At 37.9% G+C, this 26678-nt stretch overlaps 1 protein-coding gene across 3 annotated transcripts; it reads right to left on the bottom strand.

The window, feature by feature from the left end:
- Positions 1-1770: 1770 nt before the first annotated feature.
- LOC133851032 (DUF724 domain-containing protein 6) lies at positions 1771-17270 on the bottom strand. Of its 3 annotated transcripts, none has more exons than XM_062287323.1 (9): positions 16734-17270; positions 15428-15847; positions 13826-14299; positions 6724-6832; positions 6462-6628; positions 4555-4651; positions 4371-4469; positions 2840-3013; positions 1771-2766 (listed from the first exon to the last, which is right to left on the bottom strand). In XM_062287323.1, exons 1-9 carry the CDS (start codon positions 17187-17189, stop codon positions 2072-2074), a joined length of 2691 nt encoding a protein of 896 aa, XP_062143307.1. In that variant the 5' UTR covers positions 17190-17270; the 3' UTR covers positions 1771-2071. The 3 variants fall into 3 exon arrangements, with proteins under 3 accessions (XP_062143307.1, XP_062143308.1, XP_062143309.1); XM_062287324.1 differs by having other exon boundaries at positions 6546-6628; XM_062287325.1 differs by having other exon boundaries at positions 15428-15837; positions 16734-16870.
- Between the last annotated feature and the right edge of the window lie 9408 nt (positions 17271-26678).

The raw sequence follows: 26678 nt of genomic DNA, 5'->3' as shown, positions 1-26678 counted from the left end.
GGACTCTTCCAAACTTTAGGAGTTTTATCATATTTGGTTGTCCACACAGAACAGTGTTCCAGAGCAGTCTTGTTTATTGTAGTTGATATAATAAGAGTATTTGGAATAATGCCATCATGATGAGCTTTGTTCCTAGTAAACCAAAGATAGTCACATGCAACAACAACAAAAATTTGGAACCTATGAGTCTCTGCCGGAGGTACTCCAAGCATACGGTGTGGATCAAGAATGATAAATAGTCAATCTGTCATGTTAGTAACATTTAATGCAATAGTATCCAAAGGCCAAAAAGATTGGCGCCAAACCACACAAGCAATTGGACAAGTGAAAAAGAGATGGGAGAGGGAGTCAATGGGATAAGAGCAAAAAGAGCAACTGGTGTCTGATAGGGAAGAAGGTATGGGTTGAGAAATTTGAAATTTGGTAGAAATAACATTCCAAACCAACGTCTAAAGAAAAAGTTCTAAGAGATGATCCAACTTGAGCTTCCAAAGAGATTTCCAACAAGATTTGGAGAAAGGTGAAGGTGTGGAATGGGAGAAAGAGCTAATGAGGTGGTGGGCAGAACTTTCCATTTTATTTTAATTCTAACTTTTTTTGCTTAGGAAAATATTGAGGATAAAATTTCTCTTACAAGATTGCATACGTCGAGCTGGGACTGAAGTTCCATTAATATTAAAATTGAACTTTTTTTACTTTTTTCTTTTTAGTAAAATCAATTATAGTTAAACTTCTCATAAGGCTGGGATTGGGAACTATAGGATGACTCAAATGGAAACACTAATTCCATTAAACTCAACAATGTTGTTAGAAGTACTACAATTTTTAGTATAACACCTCTTACAAACTGACTTAATAGTCTACATAATACTTACATTATCATGCCGGCCACTAAATGTGAACTACCATGTACCGGTCTACGACACTAATTCCATTAAACTAACGTAACAGTTCAGGGGGACATAACAACACTTACTACGTCAACCACAGTGTAGACCGCGTCTACCTGACACTTATTTTCACAAAATTGAACTATGAGTTGGCAAGAAAATTGTAGTGTGTATATCAACTCCTTCCTCTTTCTTTTTCCATTTTTCCTCTCTTACAAGATTGCATACGTCGAGCTGGGACTGAAGTTTAATTAATATTAAAATTGAACTTCTTTTACTTTTTTCATTTTAGTAAAATCAATTATAGTTAAACTTCACATAAGGCTGGGATTGGGAACTATAGGATGACTCAAATGAAAACACTAATTCCATTAAACTCAACAATGTTGTTAAAGACCAAAAAAAAAAAAAAACAATGTTGTTAAAGGTATTATAATTTTTACTATAAAACCTCTTACAAACTGACTTGATAGTCTGCATAATACTTGCATTATCATGCCAGCCACTAAATGTGAACTACCATGTACCAGTTTACGACACTAATTCCATTAAACTATCGTAATAGTTCACGGGTACATAATAACACTTACTACATCAACCACAATGTAGACCGCGTCTACCTGACACTTATTTTCACAAAATTGAACTGTGAGTTTGCAAGGAAATTGTAGTGTGTTTATCAACTCCTTCCTCTTTCTTTTTCCATTTTTCCTATGCCCAATAAAACGGGAACTGGGGTTAAATTCCACTACATATACACATGGAAATCATTTCTCTTCGATGATTACAGATTCTCCATCTTCTGTTCATCCCCTGTAGGCAATCTGGGCCACCCCGCTTCTATTGCCAAATACCAAGAGTTAACACCACAAACCAAAACTGGAAGCGAAGAGCCATTATAATATCAATCACTAACCATGATACATTCAAAAGATTAGATAAGAAAAGTCATGAGCAAATACCGTTAACCAGCCATCAAAAGATTATATCTTAAGACTAGATATAAAAACAGAAAGGACTAATAGAAAGCCCTCATAAGATGTCAGAAATACCAACTTCTATGAACACTACTCTAATGTTATAAGTTGAACTTCTTCTATGATCAGTTGCACAGCGCCTCCAGGGGTCATGAACACTGAGGGAATGCCCAGAGAGAGAGGAAACCATTAAGAGCGCCGGCATCATACCGATTTCCAAGGTGCAGCAGCAAGCTTTTCAAAACCAAGCCGGGCGCTCTGAATGTCTTCATTGATTTCATTCACACGCACCTGCAAGATGTTAATTTCATGTTCTTTACTCTCCTTTTCCGACTTGATTAATGCATGTTTTTCTTGTAACTCAGCTATCTGCTTCTCAATATTGACCATCTCTTCAGCCATTTTTGTTTTCTCACGACTACAACGCAATATCTTGCCCTCAGCATCTTTCGACTCGTTCAGAATCTGCCCTTGCGTATCTATAATTGATAGCATTTCATTAATACGACCTCGGAAAACAGTAACATCAAATCCAAGCTTTTCCAAGTCAAGAAGACTCTCCATATAGGTAGCAAAAATGCTTCTAGGATCATCAAGTTGCAACTTGGGTATTTTCTCAACCAAACTGGAAAAGGCTACCATATTACCAATAGCCAATCCCTCACGATAAACCTCGCTACATTTACTCAAAGGAAGAAAGTGTGGATCTTGAGGCATTATTCTGAATATTTCCATAGATTCAATTGTCTTCCAGAGTGGCGAGGTCTTCTCAAATGGCAATCTTCTATTCTCATCCAACGCCGAGTCACCTGTGGCAACAGTTTCAGGAACTTGCACAATATCAGGTTGCTGTTTTCTTGCTTCATTGCATTCATCAACGGTCCTACCAGGTGATAGTTCTAAGCAGAAAACAAATATAATCAGAACAAATTACAATAACTGGGAATGAATTCAGATGTCGAACTAGCTTACTTGACTCTTTGGCACTTGTTGGGCACTGCAACATTCCACCAATCCATGTGGCTAGAGGTTGGTCATCAACGTCCATATTGCCGACCGCTGCAATGCTTGTCATACCAATATCATCTGTCGTGGAATTTGTCGCAGAAACTTCAGCTAATTGTATTCTTGAGACGTCATAAGAGTCTACAAAATGCAAGCTATGGTTTCAGTTCCAGATATCAGCTGTATGACAGGGTAAATAATCTTTCTAATTTGTTCCTACTGAAGTCTTTTTCCCATCAAGGTGGGGAAGAATGCTTTACTAATCCACCTTGTCTTCCCAGTGACTATTTCCAATTGAAGTCATGCTTTTTCTTCACACATGAATTCTCATACATGTTGGATAAAAGTCCTTTGTATAGGTTTGAATATGGAGATGCACATTGCATGACAATTGATGTTGTTCAGTACAACATCAGCTGTATGACAGGGTAAATAATCTTTCTAATTTGTTCCTACTGAAGTCTTTTTCCCATCAAGGTGGGGAAGAATGCTTTACTAATCCACCTTGTCTTCCCAGTGACTATTTCCAATTGAAGTCATGCTTTTTCTTCACACATGAATTCTCATACATGTTGGATAAAAGTCCTTTGTATAGGTTTGAACATGGAGATGCACATTGCATGACAATTGATGTTGTTCAGTACATAATTAAGCATGGTCACCTTTTCCTAGGAAAATATCGCGCACAAACAAAGGAATCTAATGCTCTATTTAACTGTAGAGGAACCACGGGGAAGAGTCTTTGAGTGCTTGTTGCAAAATTCTGAGACTTTTTTCATTTTCATAAAATGAAGGATAAAAGAACAGTACTTGTATCCCCACCAGAATTTGAAAGTCACATCACAACTAGTCCCCTCCACCTACCTTAAACTGAGGCTTATTGTTATAAGGTTTTGCTTTATTTTGTTCCCCTTGATGAATGCATTTTGAGTTGCTCCCCGAATGCTGGCAAAACTTTTTTATTTTTTGGATTTTTTTTCCTCCCGTTTACTACTTAGAGCACTAGCAGCAGATTTCTTAAACCCCCATTCCCTTCCCTAAACGTAAGGAAAATCCACAAAAATCTCCAAAAACTCACCTGCAGCAAATTCCCCTTCCATTCCCTAAACTAAGGGAAAGCTACAATGCTACCCAAAATTTAGGAAGCACTTTAGCTTCCCTTATCCTTATTTTATTTAAAAAAATGCTTTCTCTTTCCTTTCTTTCCTCTCTCTTTCCCCTAGCATTGATTTGAAAAAATATTTAAATGGTATAGAGAAATGATAAGGGAAGCTATTGTTGAGTGTATTTGAACATGGAAGCAAAAAGTAGCTTGGTTTCATAAATTTAAGGAAAATCTAAAATAATCTGCTGCTAATGCTCTTAGGGTCTAGTATAATATTATTACTTACTAAATTTTTGGTCCTTGCTTGGTTAATTATAAGTTTCCAGTCTCTATAAAATTCAGAAATTCCTCATTAGGGGGATGAAAAAAGGAACTAAGGTGGCACACTCGTACCTGCAGATTTCCCCCCAGTAAGCATATATGAAGCAACTGCTTGAGTTGGATGATCTTCTACAACAATTTCAGTGCCTTCAACCCCATTCTGCTCCTTACCTACAAATCATAGAGCACAGTGGTTTTTTGTGTAAGTGAGAAATATCTGGCCAACAATCTATTGTCGCTTGAAGCTATTATATACCTCCATCTGAAGCTTTTGAGCTTGTGACAACAAATTTACGGGGCCTTCCTCTCTTTCTTTTAATACTGTTTCCCTCAGATTTCTGTTGATCTATTTCCTGCACAGTAAGAACAAGCAGCATAACCAATAGCACTGGACTGAGCAACAAGCAGAACTAGAGAAAAGACAAATCATTATGGTGGCCCTTCCACTAAACGTACTACCGTGTCTAAACACAGACCCAAGCTATGTAGCAGATAAGCCAAACTTGCAACACTAGCAAGTTGAGAGATATCACAACCTGAGCATTGGTAGCTTACTTTAGATAATTTCAAATGAAATAATCGTCCAAAACTGGAAATATAATATGGTATCATAGCCAAGGTCTAAGTTCGAACTTGACTCTACAATTTACCCAAATTTTAGTTAAATATTCCACATGTTGAGCCTCACTTGTTGATAGGGATTTTGAACTCAAACGTGAGGGGGTGTAAAAATATTTATTAAATGATTAAATTTACCATTTCCCATTAGCATAAGCTTTTTGAACAAGTGGCAATTTAACAATTCAAGCAGTAAGTATACTCTTAACTCAAAAATTAAATTGATAATGCAATATAAATCTTCATTTGTCTTCTCAAGAGGTTCTTTTTTATTTTTGGGTACACGTCAATCAATCAATCAATCCCTCCCTCCCTCCCTCCCTCCCTCCAACAGATACATATTTTTTTTTATGACCGAGAACCCCTCCAAGGCAGGGCCACTTTATGTACTCACCCCTGTCGGGCAAACCCCGGACCCAAGCAAAACGCTTTTTGCCCCTCTCCACATGGATCAGATAAGACTCTGACTTTGCCAACAAGCATGGTCCCAACGAATAATTTGCACCTAAGGGGAATTGAAGTTTCGAACCTTAAACTTGATGGGGATACCACCAAGAGTCCAAGACCAAGGCCCTTACCACTTGAGCCAACCCCTTAGGGTCGGGGGTGGGCACGGGTTCAGGGTGAAGCGGGTTTTTGGGTTTTCCAAGAGTTGACCCATGGTCATCCGATTTCAACTCTGATGGGCCAATACCCGATATGTGTATGTTGTTTCCATAGGCTTTCGAGTTTTGCGAGGCAGGGTTGGGTATTCCCGAATGGCATCTTCTTGTTCCATGTCTTCATTCGAGAGAACTCTCAGACTCTTGTTCAATGTATTTATGTATCTCAGTGATCTCACAAATTTTAAAGAAAAGCCAACAAAAATAAAAACCAAAATACAACACTGAAACAATCCCACCAACAAAGTTTACAATCTGGGAAAGTACACAGATTTTATCCCTTGATTCTGAGAGACCTGAACGTGAAGGGAATGAAGATTGAAGAATGAAGAAGAAACTTCTACAATGAAGAAGAGGCGCCGCGTGACTTCTGGACTCTGCAGCAGCAGATGAGTAATGGCGTTAGGGTTTGGGGAAAAGATGTTTACATATGTTATATTGATCTCAGGGCAGGGTGGGTCTTACGGTTTGCACATATCCAATTCCGCAAGCTGGTTCAGATATCTCGGTTATTTGAAAATGCAGCCTGCGAGTCACAATTTTATTAGGGGATCCATAATATCCAGGGCAGGGCGGGCCGGGGCGGTTATGAGGGTCCAGGCGGGCTTTACCCACTCCTACTTGGGGTAGACAGATACACACATAAACACGTGCACCACACTAGAATGGCCATCTACTTTGCGTAAAAAGAGTGACATGTTAGTTACTCCTCAAGCCATATACAGATTCCCTTTTTCATTTTCTTTTTTCTTTTTCCTAATAACAATAAAAAAGATTTAATTCTCTGTGACACAAAACACTAGACAATCATATAAGTAGTAATTGGTAACTGCATACTACTAAGTTCTGACTTCAATAAGGTGAATCTCAGTTCCACACTTACGATGGACCTATCTTCTGCTGGATGATTTGTATCTTTCTGATCTGAAAGCTGACAAAAATTTCCAGAGTGTGAACGTCCCATTACCTTAGCTTCCAACCCCAAGATGATAGGCATTTCAGCTTCTTTCCTAATACCCTCCAGAACAATTTCTTCTGCAGTGCCACCACCTGCATTGCCCTCCTTAACCGTATATGATTAAAAATCAAGTCTTTTTAATATAGAAAATCCAATCAATGCATTGTACATTTATGACCATATATACCTGCTGCTGAAGGCGGGGGGCTTTTAACCAGTGACTTTGGACGTCTTCCCCTCTTATTTACTGGACTTGATTCATTACTGTCCAATTTACCAAACTCCTCTTGTTTCCACTGCACAAGGAACGGAAAATGTCCTTAAAAGGAATATCAAGTCATGGAAGAAACAAAACTGAAGCGAAGTTAAGTGACTATCACTTCCCTTCAAGGTGATAAAGAAAAAGCAGTCATGTAGAATGGTTTACTCTAAATCATGTCATCCTCACTGGAAATTGTAAAATGCAAAATTGCACCTTCAGGGGTATCCGCCCCAACTAAGCCAAATGGACCAGGCTTCATTAAATTTCTAACAAGGAATACAAAAATGTTTGTTTATGTTATACTTTAACAAACAACCAACTTTCTCTATATCGGTGCACTCATGTCAGCAAGTTTCAAGACATCTGGATGCACACATAAGCAAATACAAATACAAGGGCTTACATATTGTAGTGTCACAGTGCCAAAGCTCATGTACCATACTCTTATGCTTTTATAATTTCTCTAATTGTTTCTTCATTCCTTTTCTTTTTCTTTTTAATTATGAATAAAGGAACTTGAACTATGGAACCTCTGTCCATTCACAAGTTGGACATCAATCACCAGCCTCCAGTTATAAAATAAAAAGGGAAATGAAAAGGCCACATTCTTTGTTTGTATCTATGAAATAAGAAAATTACCAACGGGATATATGTGCATGTGCTTCTAAATTAGGAAGTGAGCTAATAATTCCAAGTAGGAAAAGTGTTTGGTTGGCTATAGCAACTACCTTTTTTTTAATCTATAAATAACGAAAACATTCCTATAATAGTGTTCCCAGTTTTTTTTCAAATAAAAATCTAAAGTGCACCCTTTTCCAATCTTCCTACGTACTTCATATCCCTCTTTCCTCTCCCTTCGAGTGTTGCAAACCGTATTTGAGAAGCTCCATCGTAATTTCTTATGAGGTGGGCTTGGAGACGAGTTCAAATATCACCTAGTGAGTTGGCAGAGGTGCGTACGCCGATCTCTGAGGGAGGGTTAGAGATTAGGAATCTTTTGAGGTTCAATCTTGCTCTCTTGGGTAAATAGCTTTGGCGTTATGGGATGGAGAGGGCGGCTTGGTGGAGAGTGGTGATGGATTATAAATGTGGAAGTTCGTGGAGAGCGTGGTGTTCTAGTGAGCCTGTTGGAATGTATGGAGTGGGTTTAAGGAATAATATTAGGAAAGGTTGGGGGAAGGTTCGTAGACACATTAGATTTGAAGTGGGTGATAGCTCCAAGATTAGATTCTGGCATGACCTGTGGTGTGGGGATATGACCCTGAAGGATGCTTTCCCAGTTTTATTTGGCACTGCTTGCGCAAAAGATGCTCCTGTTGAAGCTTATATGGAACTTTTAGGAAGTGTCATTCAATGGAATGTGAGCTTTGCTAGATCGGCTCAGGATTGGGTGGTGGATGCCTGTCTCGTTTTATAAGTCGCTATATTCAGTAAGATTGAGACGTGAAGGGATTGATAGGCTATGGTGGATTCCTTCCAAAAGAGAGTTGTTTGGTGTTGAGAAAAAGATGAAGGAATCTTGGGTTATGCCTCTTCAGGTGGTAGATTTATTCGCTTGCTGGTGGACGGGTAGTCACTCTCGGAGTGTGGTCGTGTGGAAGATGGTTCATTGTCGCCTTATGTGGTGCTTGTGGAGGGAACGCAACGATAAACAGTTCGAGGACAAAGAAAGAACCATAGAGGAGCTCATTTCCTTTTTATTTCATTCTTTGTACTCTTCGACGGCTACGTTCCTCACACCTTTAGTGATTAGTTTTAATGATTTCCTTATTTTGTTTTCTTCTTCTTCTTAATTGCCTTTCTTGTATATCCCCTGTGTACTTGATTGCGCTTTGCGTTTTTAATGATATTACTCTTACTTATCAAAAAAAGATGAAGGAGAGTTGTTTAAGATGCTTTAGTCATGTGGTCTCCCTCTCAACAAAAAAACCCTTAGGTCTCCTCTCCTCCCTCCTCCCTCCTCATCCGGTTCCCTTCCGGTCTAGGTCCTCTAGTGTTTTTTCTTCTTCTTTTTGGTCTTTTAGTTTTGGGTTTCTCTATACCTTAGGAGTAGATCTACGGTGATTGGGTCATCTTTCGCGCGCACACGCCTCGCCCGAGGCTTTGTCAGCTTGCCGCTGTTGAGAAAAAGATGGAGAGTTGTTTAAGATGGTTTAGTCATGTGGTCTCCCTCATAACAAAAAACCCTTAGGTCTAGTGACGAGAGGGAGGGAGGGAGGGACCTCCCTCCTCATTCGGTTCCCTTCCAGTCTAGGTCCTCTAGTGTTTTTTCTTCTTCTTTTTGGTCTTTTAGTTTTGGGTTTCTCTACATCTTTGAAGTAGATCTACGGTGGTTGGGTCATCTTTCGCGTGCACACGCCCCGCCCGATGCCTCGCCGACTTGTTCCGGTCTTCACTGTCGACGTAGATTCTGTGAATGGTCGTTGCGCCGGTGGGCATGGCTGATTGGTTTTGGTTCTTTTGCATCTTGGGATGTAGATCTACAATGTTTGGGACCTCCTCCCCATGCACGTGCCTCACCGAGGGACTCTCCGTCACGTTCCAGCTCTACCCCGCCATCAGAGCAGCTATGGGTGGCCGCCATGCGTTGTTTCTGGCGCACATGGCCGAGGGAGTTTCTGAAACTTGGGAGATAAATCTACGGTGTTTGGGACCCTTTCACTGAGCACACGCCTCTCTGATGGCTTCTCTGGCAAATTTTGTGCCGCTCCGGTGCGCTTGGCACCACGCGCCACCGCCATTGCAGTTGGGTTTGCTGTTTTTGGGAGGGTTTTTCTAACTTTACCTTTGTATTTTAGGTTTGCTTTTTATTTCAGTTTCCGTCGGCTCAAGTTTTGGGTGTCTCATGTGGGTTTTGGATTTGTGGGTGTTTTTTCTGTGAGGGTTGTTCGGGATTTTTGGTGGGTTTTGGGGGGTTTGTTGGGTTGGGGTACTTTCGAAGCAGGTTTGGGTGTTTGACGAGGGTTTCAACTGTTTTTTGGAATTTAGGTTTCACATGGGTTTTGGGTGCTTTCTGGCCGGGAGGGTTTCAAAAGTCGTTTTGCTGTTTTTGGGTTCTGGGTTTGTAAGAGCTCTAATGTATACTGCATGTGTACGTAGGGGCACCTTACCCTATTCAATAAAGTTGCATTATTACTTATCAAAAAAGAGGGTTGTTTGGTGTTAAATCTTTCTACAATGCCTTAGGTTGTCTTAATGGCATTCGTTTCCCTTGGAAGAGTGTTTAGACTAAGGTCCCATTGAAGGTGACCTTTTTTATGTGGTTGGCGGCCCTAGGGAAGATCCTTACCATTGACAATCTCCATAAGCGAAACGTCATTGTGATGGATTGGAGTTATGTGCAAAAATAATGAAGAGTCTACGGGTCACCTTTTTCTTCATTGTGAGGTTGCTTGTGCCATGTGGAATGTTTTCTTCAAACATTTCGGGTTGTCTTGGGTTATGCCGAGACGAGTTGTTGACTTATTTGCTTGTTAGCGGAATGCCGGCAACACTTTTTTTTGATAAGTAATAAACTAGTCTTATTAAAAGCATAAGATGCCCCAAGTACACCGGAAATATACAAGAGAAAGCACCTAACTAGAAATCGAAAAACGAACAAGAAAATCGCCAAAACTAAGCGGCAAAGGGGACACAAAAGCCACTGTCCAAAGATACAAAGCATGAAAAAAATAAGCTAAAATATCCTCCAAGGAACGCTCCAAATCCTCGAAACACCTATTATTTCTTTCCTTTCAAGCACACCAAAGAAAACATGTCAGCACCATCTTCCAAATCGCAGCACTCATCGGCCTTTCAAACGTCCACCAACGGGCAAACAAGTCAAGGACTCTCCTAGGCATAACCCCAAACAAACCAGAATGAGTAAAGATAACACTCCACAAAGCGCAAGCCACATCGCAGTGAAGAAGAAGATGATTCACTAACTCCCTGTTCTGCTTGCACATGCAACACCTATCTACTAAAATAACATGCTTTTTCCTGAGGTTATCCATATTAAGGATCTTATCGAGAGCTGCCGACCATGCAAAAAAAAGCCGCCCGCAAAGGAGCCTGCATCCGCCACACACTCTTCAAAGGAAAGAGACTCCCCACAGAGCAAGCCAAAGAGCTAAAGAAAGACCCAACTATGAACAAACCTTTCTTGGAGGAGACCCACCACAGCCTATCTTCACTACCTCTTCTAACAATGACTAAGTGCAATACTTGGAAAAAAGAAGCAAAAACATCAAGTTCCCAATCATGTGCTTCTCTAGAAAAGCTCACGCTCCACTGATTAGAATCACCCAGGAGCTCCAAATTATCCGCAACAGAAGCATCCTTCGCACGAGCAATCTCAAATAAAACAGGAAAAGCTTCCTTGAGAACTATATCTCCACACCACAAATCATGCCAAAATTTGGTCATAGCCCCATCCCCCACTTCAAACCTAGAAAGGCCTAAGAATTTCTCCCACCCTTTCCTGATGTTCTTCCACAAACCCACCCCAAAGGCGCCTGCAGGCTCTAAAGAGCACCAACCTCCCCATAAACTACCAAACTTGGAGTCCACCACAATTCTCCACCAAGCTTCCCTCTCAATCCCATAACGCCACAACTATTTGCCTAACAAAGCCCGGTTGAACTTCACCAAATTTCCGATACCTATCCCGCCTTCTAAAATCGGATTACAAACCTTAGACCAACTCACCAAGTGATATTTGAACTCATCTCCAATCCCTCCCCATAAAAAGTCTCGTTGTAGCTTCTCAATGCGAGCACCTACACTTGCCGGGAGAGAAAAAAGAGACAAAAAATACGTGGGTAGGTTAGCAAGGGTACAGTTGATAAGAGTGACTCTACCTCCCTTGGAAAGGTGTAACCTTTTCCAACTGGACAACCGACGTTCAATCTTCTCGATAACCACCGTCCCAAATATGAATAGATTTATATGAAGCCCCCAATGGAAAACCTAGATACTTCACTGGCAGAGTGCCAACCCCACACCCTAAGATAACGGCTAAGCTTTCCACTTGATCTACATCACCCACAAGAATTAATTCTGACTTGGCCAAATTAACCTTTAAGCCCGAGGCAGCTTCAAACAGAAGAAAGAGACTTCTAAGATAGCGTAACTAGGAAGGACAAGTATTGCAAAAAACCAAAGTATCATCTGCAAACAGCAAATGAGAGAAAGTAGCATTGCCAACTATGAAGCCTTCAAGAAGGCCCCCATTGACCGCCGTAGAAATCATTCTACTTAGAGCCTCCATCACAAACACAAACAACAAGGGTGAAAGAGGATCCCCTTGCCTCAACCCATGAGAGCTACTGAAAAAACCATTAGGAGAACCATTTACCAACATTGAGAATCTCACAGAGGAGATACAATAAGCTATCCAAGAGCAACATTTTCCCCCAAAACCACACCTCCTCAGCACATACAAAAGAAAATCCCAATTAACATGATCGTAAGCTTTTTCCAGATCCATTTTACACATGACGCCAGGCTCCCCAGATCTTAATCTACTATCAAGACACTCATTTGCAATAAGGATCAGATCTATCCAAGAGCACCATTTTCCCCCAAAACCACACCTCCTCAGCACATACAAAAGAAAATCCCAATTAACATGATCGTAAGCTTTTTCCAGATCCATTTTACACATGACGCCAGGCTCCCCAAATCTTAATCTACTATCAAGACACTCATTTGCAATAAGGATCAGATCAAGAATTTGTCTCCCCTTGTGTCCAGGCACTTTGAGATTTGAAAATGACCTTCTCCAAAACCGTCTTCAATCTATTTGCTAAGAATTGATTTTGTAAATTCCACCCATAAGACTAATAGGCCGAAAGTCTTTGAGATCAAAAGCACCTGGAACTTTCGGAATAAGCGAAATGAACGAAGCATTGAGGCTCTTTTCAAAAACACCTTCATCATGAAAAACCCGAAACACCTTCATAAAGTCCCCCCTCAAAACATCCCAGCACTGTTTGAAGAGGCCATAGAAAAGCCATCAGGACTCAGCGCCTTATCTCCAACCATAGCTAACACTACCTTCCTAACCTCCTCCTCCTCCTCAAAATCTCTCTCCAACTAATTGGCCACAGCTTCCAAAATAGAATCAAAGGAGATACCATCCACCAAAGGCCTCCACCTACATTGCTCGGTAAAAAGCTTTTGGTAGTACTTAACGATGTGCACGCCAATTTGTGACTGATTAGAGGATTGAGTGTCGCCAATCAATAAGGAATCCAAAGATTTGTGACTGCCGACAACACTTGAAGTGCCATTGTTTGGAAGATGATGCATTTGTACCTTTTGTGGTGTTTATGGCAGGAGAAGAATGATAGGTGTTATGAGGACGGTGAGAGGCCTTTGGAGGAGTTAAAATGTTTTTTCTTAAACACTTTATACCTTTGGACAGCCGCTTATATTTCTCCTTTAGTGATTAATTTTATGATTTTCTTGTTCTTTTTGCCCATTCTACCTAGTTGGCTTTAATTGTATATTTCCCGTGTACATTGGGGTGCCTTACGTTTTTAATGATATTTCGATTACATTTAAAAAAAAAAAAAAAAAAAAAAAAAAAAAAAACTAAAGACACCAAAGGTAAATACATGGACCCCACAAAATATACTATAATATGAAGGTCTATTAAGGAACTCCATGTTGGCTTTGCAAATCTTCAAAAGCATATGTTGCATACTTCTTCAACTCTCCTACCTTTGAACTTGAATTCTTGAGTTGGAATGGAGACTTTGAGAAGAGAAAATTAAGTCATCATGGATGGGAAAAAGGCCGATTGATGAGATTCCATGCTAAAATTTTGTTGTGAATGGAAAATCATGTCAAGGTGGATTGCGGAATGATCTCTTACTACAATAAGTTCATGTTTGTCTTGATCAAATTTGTATGTATAGGAAACATAGATAAATAAGGGTAACAAAAGACATCCAACTTATTCATGTTTGTCTTGATCAAAATATGAGCTTATAGCACTTGAACAAGTAAACTACGAACTAAGAGAGAAGATTCAACTCACAACTTTCACTTTGCGAATAGGGCTCTCAGTTGTACTAAAAGGTTGATTGCCAAGGACCCCCGAGTGTCTCTGTTGTTTACCTCCACTTTTTGGCAAAGCCGATCTAGATAGTAGTTTTCTTGATATTTTGCTTCGCTTCTTCCTTAACTGACAAGTTGTAGCGGATAATAGGGCCTCTGAGGTAATCATTGTTTTCAACTTTTTTGAAGGATGTATTTGTGTAGCATTATCCTTGAGGTTGCGCAGTTTTATTTTCCTCGTGCTTGGTGCCAAAGCACGAGTAACTACTTTTCCATCATTAGGACTTGGCTGCTCCATCAAATTCTTCAGAGAATTTGTAGAAAGAGGTTTACTCTCGTCCATGTCATCTCTTGCAACAACATAACTTTCAACTTGAACAGTTACCTCAGGGTTACTGGCATTGTTACAAGGGTGCCTCATTTGTTCTTGAAAATCTGAAGTGACTATTAATTCCTGAAACAAAAATCCTGTCATTTGAGCTACCAATAAATCCTTTCGAGTATAACTTCAGTAACTGTAACCCATGCATGTCACTAAACTTTCTATATAAATTCATCATTGTTATCTAAATACCAAGGCACACGTAGGTGATGGCATACGTGATTGATTGCCTAGGCCCCATGTTCATTGTATACATCTCTCAGTAATTCATGCACTGCATTCGTATCATTCTTAGAACAAATCATTAAATGATCATGTAATTGGACGTAACTTCGTAGGAAAAATGATAAATATGAAGAGAGCTTGTTAACTATGACCTATTAGTAAATATACTTCTAAGCAACAAACATGGGGTTGAACAAGAAAGACATTAGCAAGCATGAAGTCACGAATACATGTAGTTTATGTATGCAGTCAATCACCCAATTGCCAAGTTCCCGATAAAGGGTGGGCAACCACACTTTAGCACATAAACTTTGGCTCACACCAGAACTCAGAGGGAGAGTTAAACCTAATATTACCAATGCATATATTGTCATGTCTCTAAATGTGAATTTAACAACACTGACGGGTCAAACCCCTAACATGCTATACAGATAAAGAAGCTCATACATAAACCCAATAAAATAAGGTGCAAGCATTACCACGAAAAGATATTGGACTAAGTACCTCTATGATTCTCATCGGATCTATGAACATTATACTACCAACAATAATACAACAGAGGTGGGTCCATCCAGTCAAGTCATTCATCCGCCAAATGTATCCTCAAGTCAGCTGTGTGCATTGAATCATATAAAAGAACAGAAAATTTTGTACCTTTACAGTGGAAAGATTTTATCCACAGATGCTATGGAGACGACATAAAGCTCATTTTGATAGAGAAGGGCAGCATGTACACACACAATTCAGTCCATATCTTTTGGAAGAAGAGATGAAAAGATACGAAAGCTTGTAGAGAACATAACAACACCACCCACTATGACTATCAAATGCAAAATCATTGCCACCACCCCACCTCCCCCTGATTCTTTTTTTTTTTTTAATGATGTGGAACCTCACCAAGGGAGGGCCCTTCGGACCCTCCTCCCAATTCAACAAGAGAGAGAGAGAGAAAGAGAGAGAGAGAGGAGACAATACCTGAGATCCACTAACCCATTCCTCATCTTTCCATTGCATACGAGGCCTTAATGTTGACTGATTGAATACCCTATCCTCATTTGTTTGCTTGAAATAGACAAGATACTTTGTATCAGTAACACATCTGGCAATCACGCCTGCCCGCCAAGCAAATTGATAAAATGCTTCCACTTTTTCCAACACATTATATTTTATGTCTGTGCGAGGAGGTGGAGGAGAAGGCCGAATATGGAGCAAATCTACATTAACCTTCCCAAGCTCAGCCTCATCACCATTTCTTGAGCTCTGATACTTCACCCAAAATGTATTATCCTTGTTTTCTTTAATGACAATTGCAGGGAACCAAGCATCCCGTAAATTTTCTTCTTGTACATTCACTTCTACATCCATTCCTGTGCTAAAATTGGACCCTGTCTTTTGCTTTAGAAATCAAAATTGCCAGTCAGGCATATGGTACAGAGGGTTGAGCTATATGAACAAAGAGTGAGGAAATTGGAAATAGGATATCTTGAGGCTCCATGACATACTAATAGAATATTCAGCAAATAAATTAACAAAGACAAGAAACTGAGCAACACCTGAACAACAGGACATACAGTAAATTATATAAATATGACCATCCGCACAGACATCCATAGGTACATATACATATGCATTGTACATTAGATATTTTGTACAATCAGCCCCAACAAACGGCAAAACTTTCGCTTGAACTGAAAAGTAACATGCAATGGAGCCATTCAAATTCTATGCAACATCTAAACATCCTTGACTATTTCCATTGAGAACTTCAATCAAACTAGTACGAATCCGAATTTAATGACACAGCTCACTGAAAGAACCCAAAATTAAATAAAATTAGGATTAAACGCCAAGCATTAAGAAGATACCATACCCATCAAGATTCAAGACACCAACTCGTGTTCACAAATCACAACAACCCACTGGAAAATATATATTCTTTTAACAGATAATTTCTCATGATATCAAATGTAAACGATACATTTCGCGAAATGTACACAAATTAATACCCATCAAAGTCGCATGTTTAGCGCATAAATCAACGAAAAAACCATACTGAAATCAAACAAATAAGCAATCATTTACGTTATTAACCACATATCACATCTTTTTTCTTATAAGTAATTTAGTCTTATTAGAAAAGAGCAAAGGGGCAACCCAAGTGCAAGATCAGCAATCTAACAAACCCACAAATTAACACCCATTAAAAAAATCAAATTTTTCTCCCAAATCCAAATAACAGACTACTTAAACCCTAAAACCCAGATAAACCCACATTACGTACCCGCTTGTCAGGCCGAACCCACTCCCCATTGAGCCACTCTTGGTGCACCCTCAAATCCTTTCGCTCAAACTCAATCACATCCGGTGGGTTCTTGAAGTAAACCCTGTACCTCGAGTCTCCCAGAACCTTCACAACCACACCAGTCCACCACCCGTCCCTGCAATACGCACCAACAACCCCGCCGAGCTCCAAATCCTGGGCTGAAAACTCTTCTCGCGGAGGCTTGGGCCTTACGTAGCCCTCGTCGACGTATTCCTTCAGCGGCTCGGACCCATCTTCGGTGAGCAAGGTCCGGTACTCGACCCTAGCCCTCGTGTACTTCTTGGGTATGGGCGGCTCGATGATGGTGGCCACGTACCAGGAACCCTTGAACCCTGGCTCGTCGCTGCTCACTTCGACCTCCTCCCCCACGCAGTAGATCTGGTTTGGGAAGCTGCTGCTTTCGGGGCTTCCCATTTTGTTGTGCTGTGAGTGTGGCAGGCGTTGAGAGGGGAATCCCAGGGGACGTTTTTTACGGTCAAGGGTGAGAGAAAAGTTTTGCAACAGAATCAGTATACTGTATACGTACGCTCTATTTATTTTTCTTCCCTAAAAGCATTCTTACTGGCTCCCAAAAGGGAAATGCTCTATTTTTAAAAAATTTATTCTATTTTTTAAAATAATAAATTATATAAAATTATGACAAATCATTTACTAATCAAATTTTTTAAAAAAAAAATTAGGATATACAGTGCTTCTCCCCCCAAAATACACTCACTCTTTTTTTATAACACCCCAAAAATACTACATATACTTAAACTTTTATAAAACAAGCTTTACTAACTGATGTGGAGCTTATTTATTTAAGATGATCAAAACAATTAATAAAAATAAATGCTACAAGTACCAACAAATAAGCTCCACATCGTCTTAGTAAGGTTCCATTTGTAAAAGTTTAAGTATATGTAACATTTCTCTTTAAACTATCCCTATTGAGCTTTTTAAATTTTAGCTAAAAAATATACTATTGTTATTTTAACTACTACTTTTAACAAACTTCCTACATCAAACTCTCCAAATATTTATCTATTTCAACTAGATATTAAGTTTTTTATTAGTTTTAAGCAATCCCTCATAACAAATAAGGAGAGAGGAAAAGTAAAGTGAGAGATAAATGATAAAATATTCAATAGCTCATGAAATTTGTGAACCAAATTTATAGTGAAATTCTTACAATAGCTAAAATAGATAAACTATAGAGAGTTTGTTGAAGTTGACTATTTTGAATTTTTTTACTAAATTTTAGTGAAAATGTTGAAATTGAAAGCTCACTAGGATGCTCTTATACATCCCACCGACCTAATTACTATAATTAAAAAGTTTTGGTGAGTGACTCAACAATAATAGTGAGCAATGTTCGCTTACCAAACCAATCAAATACTATTAAAAATTTATGTCTCTTTTTTTTTTTCTTTTTTTTTCCTCTCTCATGTTCACACACGACCTTCATTTTAAAAATTATTATCTAAATGAAATACTGATAGTGGATAACTAGAATGATGAGACTTGAGTGCTTTAAAAAAGTTAATGACTAAAATAGAGAAAATTAGTTTTTAACTATTTTGGCTAGTAAAATTTGATTGGGCTACTAAGAATGTTCTAATAACATTCTTAATTTTTAGTAGTTTCACAAAATTTTACTAACTAAAATAGTTAAAAATCATTTTTTTTTTCTATTTTAGTCATCCATTTTTTAAAAGTACTCATAGCAGCCTCACCATTTAGATGAAATTTTAATAATTTTTTATTGTTTTTGTGAGTGAACAGTGCTCACTATTATTGGTTAGTATTATTCACTCGTCAAATTTTTTTTTTCTCACCAAATTGCTGAGGCTGCTATGACTCATTTTGTAGCATTTTAACAAATTAGCTTACCAAAATAGCCAAATGTCTACTAAGAATGCTCTAATAAATGGGATGAATTCCGTCTAAGAACACGCATAAACGTTTTATAATTTATTTGGCATTTGCAGCCTAAGAAGTGTGCTAGTGCGTTTTTAATTTAGATGTATGGTAAATTTTGGGTAAACAAGTTATTTGAAATTAGTCATTTATTTTTTAAAAATTAACTTTCGCTACTTAATTTTTTTTCGAATTTTTAAAAGGGCCCCTCAGCAAAATTTTCAACAGCCGTTATTGTCGCGTTACCATTTTGTCATATCACTTTAAAAAATATAAATTAAAATCTAAATAATAAATTTTAAAAATAAAAATCTTAAAAATTAATGAGAGCATAAGGAGAGAATTTGGGTGGCTTGTTGGCGGTTTAGTACTCGTCGTGGCAGCTCTGGCCGCCGCAAGTCAGATGAGAGGGAATAAGTTGCCGGTAATGTAGGCAGAAAGTTAAGAGCATTTCCATCCGATTATCTATTTTCACCTTTAGGCTAGAATAAATAACAAAAATCTCAAAAACTCACTCCATTTGATTATCTAAACAAAAGTTATAATAGATTTATTATCCATGTGGAGCTGCACTATTCACATATCTAAAATTATTTTATTATTTTTCTTTCACCTCTTGTCTTCTTTTGCAATTAAAATAATATTTAATTGTAAAAATGCTTATTTTAATAAAATATAAGAAAATTTAGATAAGACGTTGGAGAATGCATTTTAAAACTCATTAGGTAAACTAGATAAAGTGAGTTTTGATTAACTATTTTAAATTGAGATATACATAATCGGATGAGAATGCTCTAATATAAGGTAAGAATGTCCCTTTCAGTTGTTCTGATCTAGAGTTAAATGGCTGGGCCTCGGTTGACGTTGACGGATTGGGAGATTCTTCGTTTGCAACAAAGAGCTTCAAGATTTGGAGTTGGGGAATATGGGAAAGGTCAAGAAGATAAGGCAGCTAAGTCAAGAAAAGAAGAATGCAAGTGTTTTGGGCATTACTACACTCAAAGACATTTCCAAAGCGGCTTCCAAGTCCATCCATGATTTTGCAAAGCCATTAATTATTAGCTTCCTAAAAGCTTCAGGTTGAGATCTAGATCTGGCAGCAAAATCGATTGAAGATGCAGTTGTTTATTCCAAATTCAATTGATGTTCTGACTGAATACCCAAATTCAAATTTTGCCAAATTCTGTGCAGAAAAAGTATCTATTAGTTGTTCATCCAATGTTGGAAGTTGGAAGCATCATCCTTCGGGAATCTTGATCACATGAGATTTGTGTTGAGTGGCAAGCATCCCGAACACCGTTACGTTATAAATTATTTCATGAAAATTTAAGTTTATTTTATATTTGAATATTTCAACTTTCTCTTTATTTATTTGATTATACTTTGTCTCACATTAAAAAGCTATGAGTATTTTGTGTGCTTTATAAGCATTTATCATGCTTTTATACTATATAAGATTTTTGAGTATATATGTGCTAATTATGCTAGTTGCGTCGCCCATCGTGAAATACTGGTTGTCGCATACACGCACGCGTGTTGCTTTGTCGCTTTAGACGCACTTAGCACTTTCACATCGTCGCACACGAGATTATTAATTACGTGTGTATTTTTTCTGATGTGTACAACTGCTTTTCTAACAATAATATTTTTGAATACTTAACTGTCAAAAATTGTGTTTTTAACAGTTATAAACTGTATTTTCGATATCTTTTTTCTTCTCTTCTTTTTTATCTTATTTGTTGTTACAAAATTTCTGAATTTAGAGTAGTGTTCAGAATTTGCAATCTGCACACTACATTCGGACAGTATTGTATCATGAGGATAAACGTGTTGTATTTTCGTTTGCAAAACTTATTGTTCAAGTAGGTGACAATATTTGTCGTTTTTATTTTTTTGCTTTCTTCAATTTTCTACAATTCCACATCATTATTTTTCCAACAGCTACCAAATAGTTGCAAAGATGGCAAAGTGGGTATGGGTTTTACGAGGCATGGCAAGCCTTGATAGATGCCAAAGTAGAAGCATTTACTATATGGATTCTGTGGAGGAGCATATGGAACGCGTAGCTGTGGATGAAGAACAAGATATATGTAAAGGTTCCAGATTCAATGCATCAAACTCAATCTTCTGCAGAAACTTGTAGCCAACCAGTTTCAGATTTCTGAGTAAAACAAAATTCAAAACGTTGGTCTTCAAGCCAATTATCTTGAATGGTTTATCTCTCTAATATAAAGCTCTTCAAATTCTTGCAGTGGGAAAGATTTATTTCACAAAGGTGCTCTTCCTCTGCAATATACGCAAATCCTCAACCGAAGTGCAGCTTAGAATCAAATCCTCAAACTTCAAACTAAAGGTAGGGCTGACAATTCAGGTTGTTGAGTCGAGTTCAGGTCGACCCGCTTGACATAAGAACCCGTTAAGGGTCAATTCGAAGTTTCAAACTTGCGGGTACAAAAGAAAGTATGCAACCACCTAACGCTCTTTCTTCCCACCCTCGATAGGCACGACCCGTTAAGTTAAACGGATTAACCCTTTGACATGTCTAGACCAAAAAGCGATCTGTTTAACCCGTTTGGTACGACCCTTTTTTTATCCAAACACGACCTACTTGACCTGCTTGACACGTTTCAATTTGTATTTATCATATAAAAATTTATATAATTTTATAAACGGGTCATTTGGGTTGACACGTGATTAGTTCGTTTATTAAACGAGTTAAACACGTCTGCCCATTTCTGCCAAACTCTATCACTATAATGCTGTATGAAATTTGTAGGTCCGTGTAAAAAATTATTAGTTAGGATAACTCCAAACACACTATGGTGGTTTAGCATGTAAAGTTGTTCATGGAAAACGACAGAAGCTTCTCTTAAATACGCAGTCATAAATTTCGACAACCAACTTGTTGACATTATGCTCAACGGCAAAACCAATTCATTATTCAATCCGATTGTCTGATATTATTTAGCCGGTACGCCCAAGATGAAGTCAAGCACGTACACTGAAACTCTGTACCCAATATTTAATGGGCAGCACTTAAAGACAATCACATACGGAACTGGAACTGAGGAACTGTGGCTTCCAATAAGTATGGTCTGCGAAAGGATGAAGAACAGGAGCTCATCGTCTTGCTGGAGAGGGTCTTGTCATCCTTAGCTCCTTGAGGAATGATGAAGAACACCTCCCTTCCTGGACCCTGCCCATGGGGAACCCATGGCCCAAAAGTTGGGGTGTGGGTTTTATTTTTTTATTTTTTAGAATTTATTTTTAATTTTAATTTATAAGACTAAAAAAAAAAAAAAAAAATTGAAGGTGATGTAGCAAAAATGTTAATGTAGCATTGACGAATGTTGAAAAATTGTATAAAAAAATTGATTTTAATAAAGTGAAATAGCGATTTTAAATCGCGCATTTAAGGAGAAAGTTATTGTACCTGTACCTTTAAAAAAGTATACATATTATTTTATTGGGAAAACTTTACGAGACTCATAAACTTTCACTCGTTTCAAAATGACCTTCTTAAAATTTAAAAATTTTCAATTTTATCCCTCAAATTTTATAATTTGATGCAATGTATCCTATCTGTTGGGGTTAGGTATTAAATCATAACGGTTTTTGTAAGAAGACGAAAATACCTTTTTTTTAAAAAAAATAAAAAAAATAAAGAATAAGAAAACTGAAACCCATGGGTCAACATACCCACAGCTAGGCCACGCTGTGACCCAAGTTGGGTCATGGCGTGATCCACAGGGTCACCTTGAGCCACACTGGGCCGCAAGGTGACCCAGCGTGGGTCCTTTTAATTTATAATTTAAAATTAACGATAAATTTATAATATACAAATTTTAAGGGATATAAATTATTGGTTAAATATATTTCTGGTTCATGAATTTTGAAAACTTTATTTTTTAGTCTATGAGTTTTAATTTGCATCATAGATGATATCTTAGTTTTAGAAAAATACCAAATTAATACCTAAATCAAATTTTCTGTCAAAAAACTAACGGTTTGCCATGTATCAACCCCCCACAATATAAAAAATTACAAAAATAAAAAATCTTTAAAAATTAATTATAAAATTAAAAAAATAATAAAACTACAAAAATTTTCAAAAACTTAAAAAAAATAAAAATAAAAAATAAAAGGGGTGGTTCGGCCACCCCATGATAAAAAAAAAAAGAAATGTTTTGACGATTGAGGGCCACGGGGGTGGTTCGGTCATCTCTAAAGGCCAAAACCATTGATTTTTTTTTTTTTTCTACCAAGGGGTGGCCGAATCACCTCCTATAGGCCTCGAGTCTGGGGTCGGCCTGGGGGTGGTCGAAGCACCCCCGTGACAAAAAACTTAGGTATGAAAAAAAAAAAGTTTCCAAAACTTAAGGACCAAAAATGTATTTAATCCTAAATTATTTCACTTATTTTACGGTCTGATTAGCTTAAATCTACTGGAGGGAAAAATTACACCAAATTAAAAGTTCGAGAATTGGTTTCACAAAAAAAAAAAAAAATCAATCGAAAATTGAAATCGAGAGTTTTTTAAAGAGTGCAACTTCTGTCCAATCATGGCAAAAAACAAGGCTTTTATGTCTACCAATAAGCAGTCGATACGTCAGCTAAAAAAAAAGGTTCAACATCTTTTTAGTCCCTGAGTTTTCACGACTTTATTTTTTAGTCCATAAGTTTCAAATTGCAACACAGATGATACCTCAATTTTATGAAAAGACCGAATTGATACCTTGGTTACGTTTTCCGTCTAAAAACTAACAGCTTGCCATGTGTCAACCTCAGGAGGTTGACACATGGCAGTATATAAAAAATTAAAAATCTTTAAAAATTAATTAAAAAATAATAAAATTAATATATATATATATAAAATTGAAAAAAAAAAAGGGGAGGTTGAGCCACCCACCTTGGCCACCCCAACCACCCCCATTTTGGCTAAGGGGTGGCTGGTCGATTTGGGTCGGCCACCCCCTAGATAGAAAAAAATAAATAAAAAATGGCAAGATCGGTTTTGCTATTAGGGGTGACCGGCAAAACGGAAAAAACAAAATTTGGAGGGTTTGGCCCTTGGGGGTGGCACGACCACCCTCAGACCGGCCGGCCAGACCACCCCCAATGGGCCAAAACCGATCTTTCTTTTTTTTTTGTTTGTCAAGACGTGGCCGAACCACCCTACGGGGCCAGCCAAGGGGTGGCTCCCTTGTTTTTTTATTTTTTATTTTATTTTTAATATATATATATATATATATATATATATATATATATATATATATATATATATATATATATATATATATATATATATATATTTTAGTTTTATTAATTTTTAAAGATTTTTAATTTTTTTATATAGTGCCACGTGTTAATCTCTAAGGTTGACACGCAGCGAGCCGTTAATTTTTAGACGGAAAACTTAACCGATGTGCCAATTTGGTATTTTTCTAAAATTGAAGTACTATTTGTGATGTAAATTAAAATTTAGAGACTAAAGAATAAAGTGGTGAAAACTCAAGGACCATATAACTATTTATCCCTTAAAAAAAAAAATGAAATGCTGCTGTAGGAAACTCATGTGTGTCTTTTTTGTACTTTTTTTGTACTTTTTTTTTCTTTTTTTTTTTAGATGCAGAACAGAAATTACAATAAGAAAAAACAAAAAACAGGATCTGGGCAATCCAAAATTAAACCTAAGAAAAAAAGTACGGGGTGGCAATGCTTCCGAAGATGCGGGCCAAATGAGTCATGGCACGAATGCCAAAACTCTGGGTTACCAGTGAAGGTAATATGGGGTGTAGTTTGAGCTACAAGGACCAAAGCTACAATAACAGGGGTGAACAAGGAGAGAAAACAACTAGGATACCCAAAAACAATCAGACAAAAACCGCAGAAACATAACCCAAAATACAGTATCGGAGGAGGCCAAACCACCGTCGGAAGTCGGACGAAGCGGAGGAGGCTGGTGGAGAGCCGCTGCATCACAAACGGGCAGTGGCGTGTGGAGCACACGCGCCAGCGCAAGGAGCGCGTGAACTGGCGCGTGTGTGACACGCACCCTCCAGGAGAGGTCCGTTGGTGACGCAGCAACAGGTGGATCGAAGCTGGGAAGCCATGGAATCTGGTGGAGTGGAGGAAAGAGCGAAAAGGCCTCCTGAAGTTAGTAGATCTAACTTTGAAAAAGTCAAATCTAAAAACTTCAAGATACCGAGGGAACCACAGCTTTGAGCGGAGGGAGGAAGGGGAGACCGAGCCAACAAGGGAGAGACCAGAACCGATGACGTAGCGGGTAGATAGATGCTTCGATGCTCGCCGGAGAGAGTTTGATGGGCATGAGATTGTTGGGTGTGTGAGAAGGCAGGTAGAACGGGAGAAAACTCCCAACCAGGAAGGTGGGTTAAGTGGTAGGGTGAAAGGGTAAGAGTTAGAAGGGAGAAAGGAGGTGGGGAGGGAAGCATGAAGCTTCCCTCCCATGGCAGTAGTTCGAGAACGGCGCCTCCCCATTCATGAACTCTCCAACCGCCGCCCACGCTTCCCCTTACCCCTACCTCCCACTGTCATTTTTGCTTGTGTTCACCTTGATTAGCTGTAGGGTCTTTGTCGTTTACAGTGTTTTTAGACTGCGAGTTACATCATACTTCACAAGTAAATGCAAAAAAATCAGATAAGAATGAAAGGAAGTTGTCCTGGAAAAAGGGGGTGATAGTATACAGGTTTTGGACGACAAGAAGTTGAGGGTGGAAGATTCAGATTGGGCTTTGTTCGGTTTTCGTGTTGGCCGGCTCCAGCGTTCGTCTCATCGGAGGAGAGAATATGAGGAGAGTGACAGAGGTTTTTTTTTCAAGCAAACGTTGAAGAAATCAGATGTTTTGATTCTATTTATTTTTTTTGCTCCAAGCTCATGTGTCAACTTCTCATTGAAAGGTAAAAAAAGCTTAATTTATGCTATAACCGGATAGAAGTTATATTTTTTTTTGGGAAAAAGTACACATAACCCTCTAAAACTATCACCTCTTTGTCAATGTACCCCATAAACTACCAATTATGTCAATGTCTCCTCCTAAACTATCAAAAAATGTCAATATCCCCCTAATGACAAAAATGCCATTCATAAAATTATTAAAAAAAAAACTTAAAAAAATATAAAATAACAAAAATTTATTCCAAAAAAATAGGTAAAAAATTAAAACTGTTTTTTATTTAAAAAAAAAAAATAATTTTCAGTTTTTTTTCCCTTTTTTTTCTTTAAGAAAAATTGTTCTTTTCGTTTTTTTAATTTAATAAAAACTGGTTTTTTTTTTTCATTTGTTTTTTTTTAAATAAGAAATAAAATAAATTTCAGTTATTTTTTGTTTGCTTTTTTTTTTTAAAAAAAAAATAAAATAAAATTTATTCTTTTTTCGTTTTTTATTTAAGTTTTTTTTTCGTTTTCTATTTAATTTTTTTTTTAAAAAAAAAATTGTATTTTTTTTGTATTTTTTTTTTAGTTTTAATTTTTTGAATTTATGAGGACATTTTTGTCTTATTAAAAAAAATGAAGGTCATTTTTGTCTTTTTGTTGGTCTTAGGGGGTCATTGACATTTTTTTGTAGTTTAGGGTGGGACATTGACACAATTGGTAGTTTTGGTGGTACATTGACAATTGAATGGTAGTTTGAAGGGGTTATGTGTACTTTTTTTTTTTTTTTTAAAGAGTAATCATATGCAGGGGACTAGAGTTGGCAATTCGGGTCGGCGGGTCGGGTTCGTGTCGACTCGGTTGACCTGACTACACAATCAGGTCCAACACGAACCCGACCTGATTATTAATCGAGTTAAATCCCTAAACCCGAACACGACCCAATTGCGAACCGAGTTACCCGAACATGACCCGGGTAACTCGTCTGAAGAAGATGAGCTGAAGAAGCATTGAAGAAGAAGAATCGAAGATTCTCATAAGTATCAAATCAAACAAGAAGAATTTACATCACAAATCAAATGTCCAAACAACCCAGAAACTGAAAGATG

The sequence above is a fragment of the Alnus glutinosa genome, chromosome 12 (genome assembly GCF_958979055.1).
Source record: "Alnus glutinosa chromosome 12, dhAlnGlut1.1, whole genome shotgun sequence".
Lineage (NCBI taxonomy): Eukaryota > Viridiplantae > Streptophyta > Magnoliopsida > Fagales > Betulaceae > Alnus > Alnus glutinosa.
Note: the sequence above shows the minus strand (reverse complement) of the source record. Positions and strands in the feature narration are given on the sequence as shown.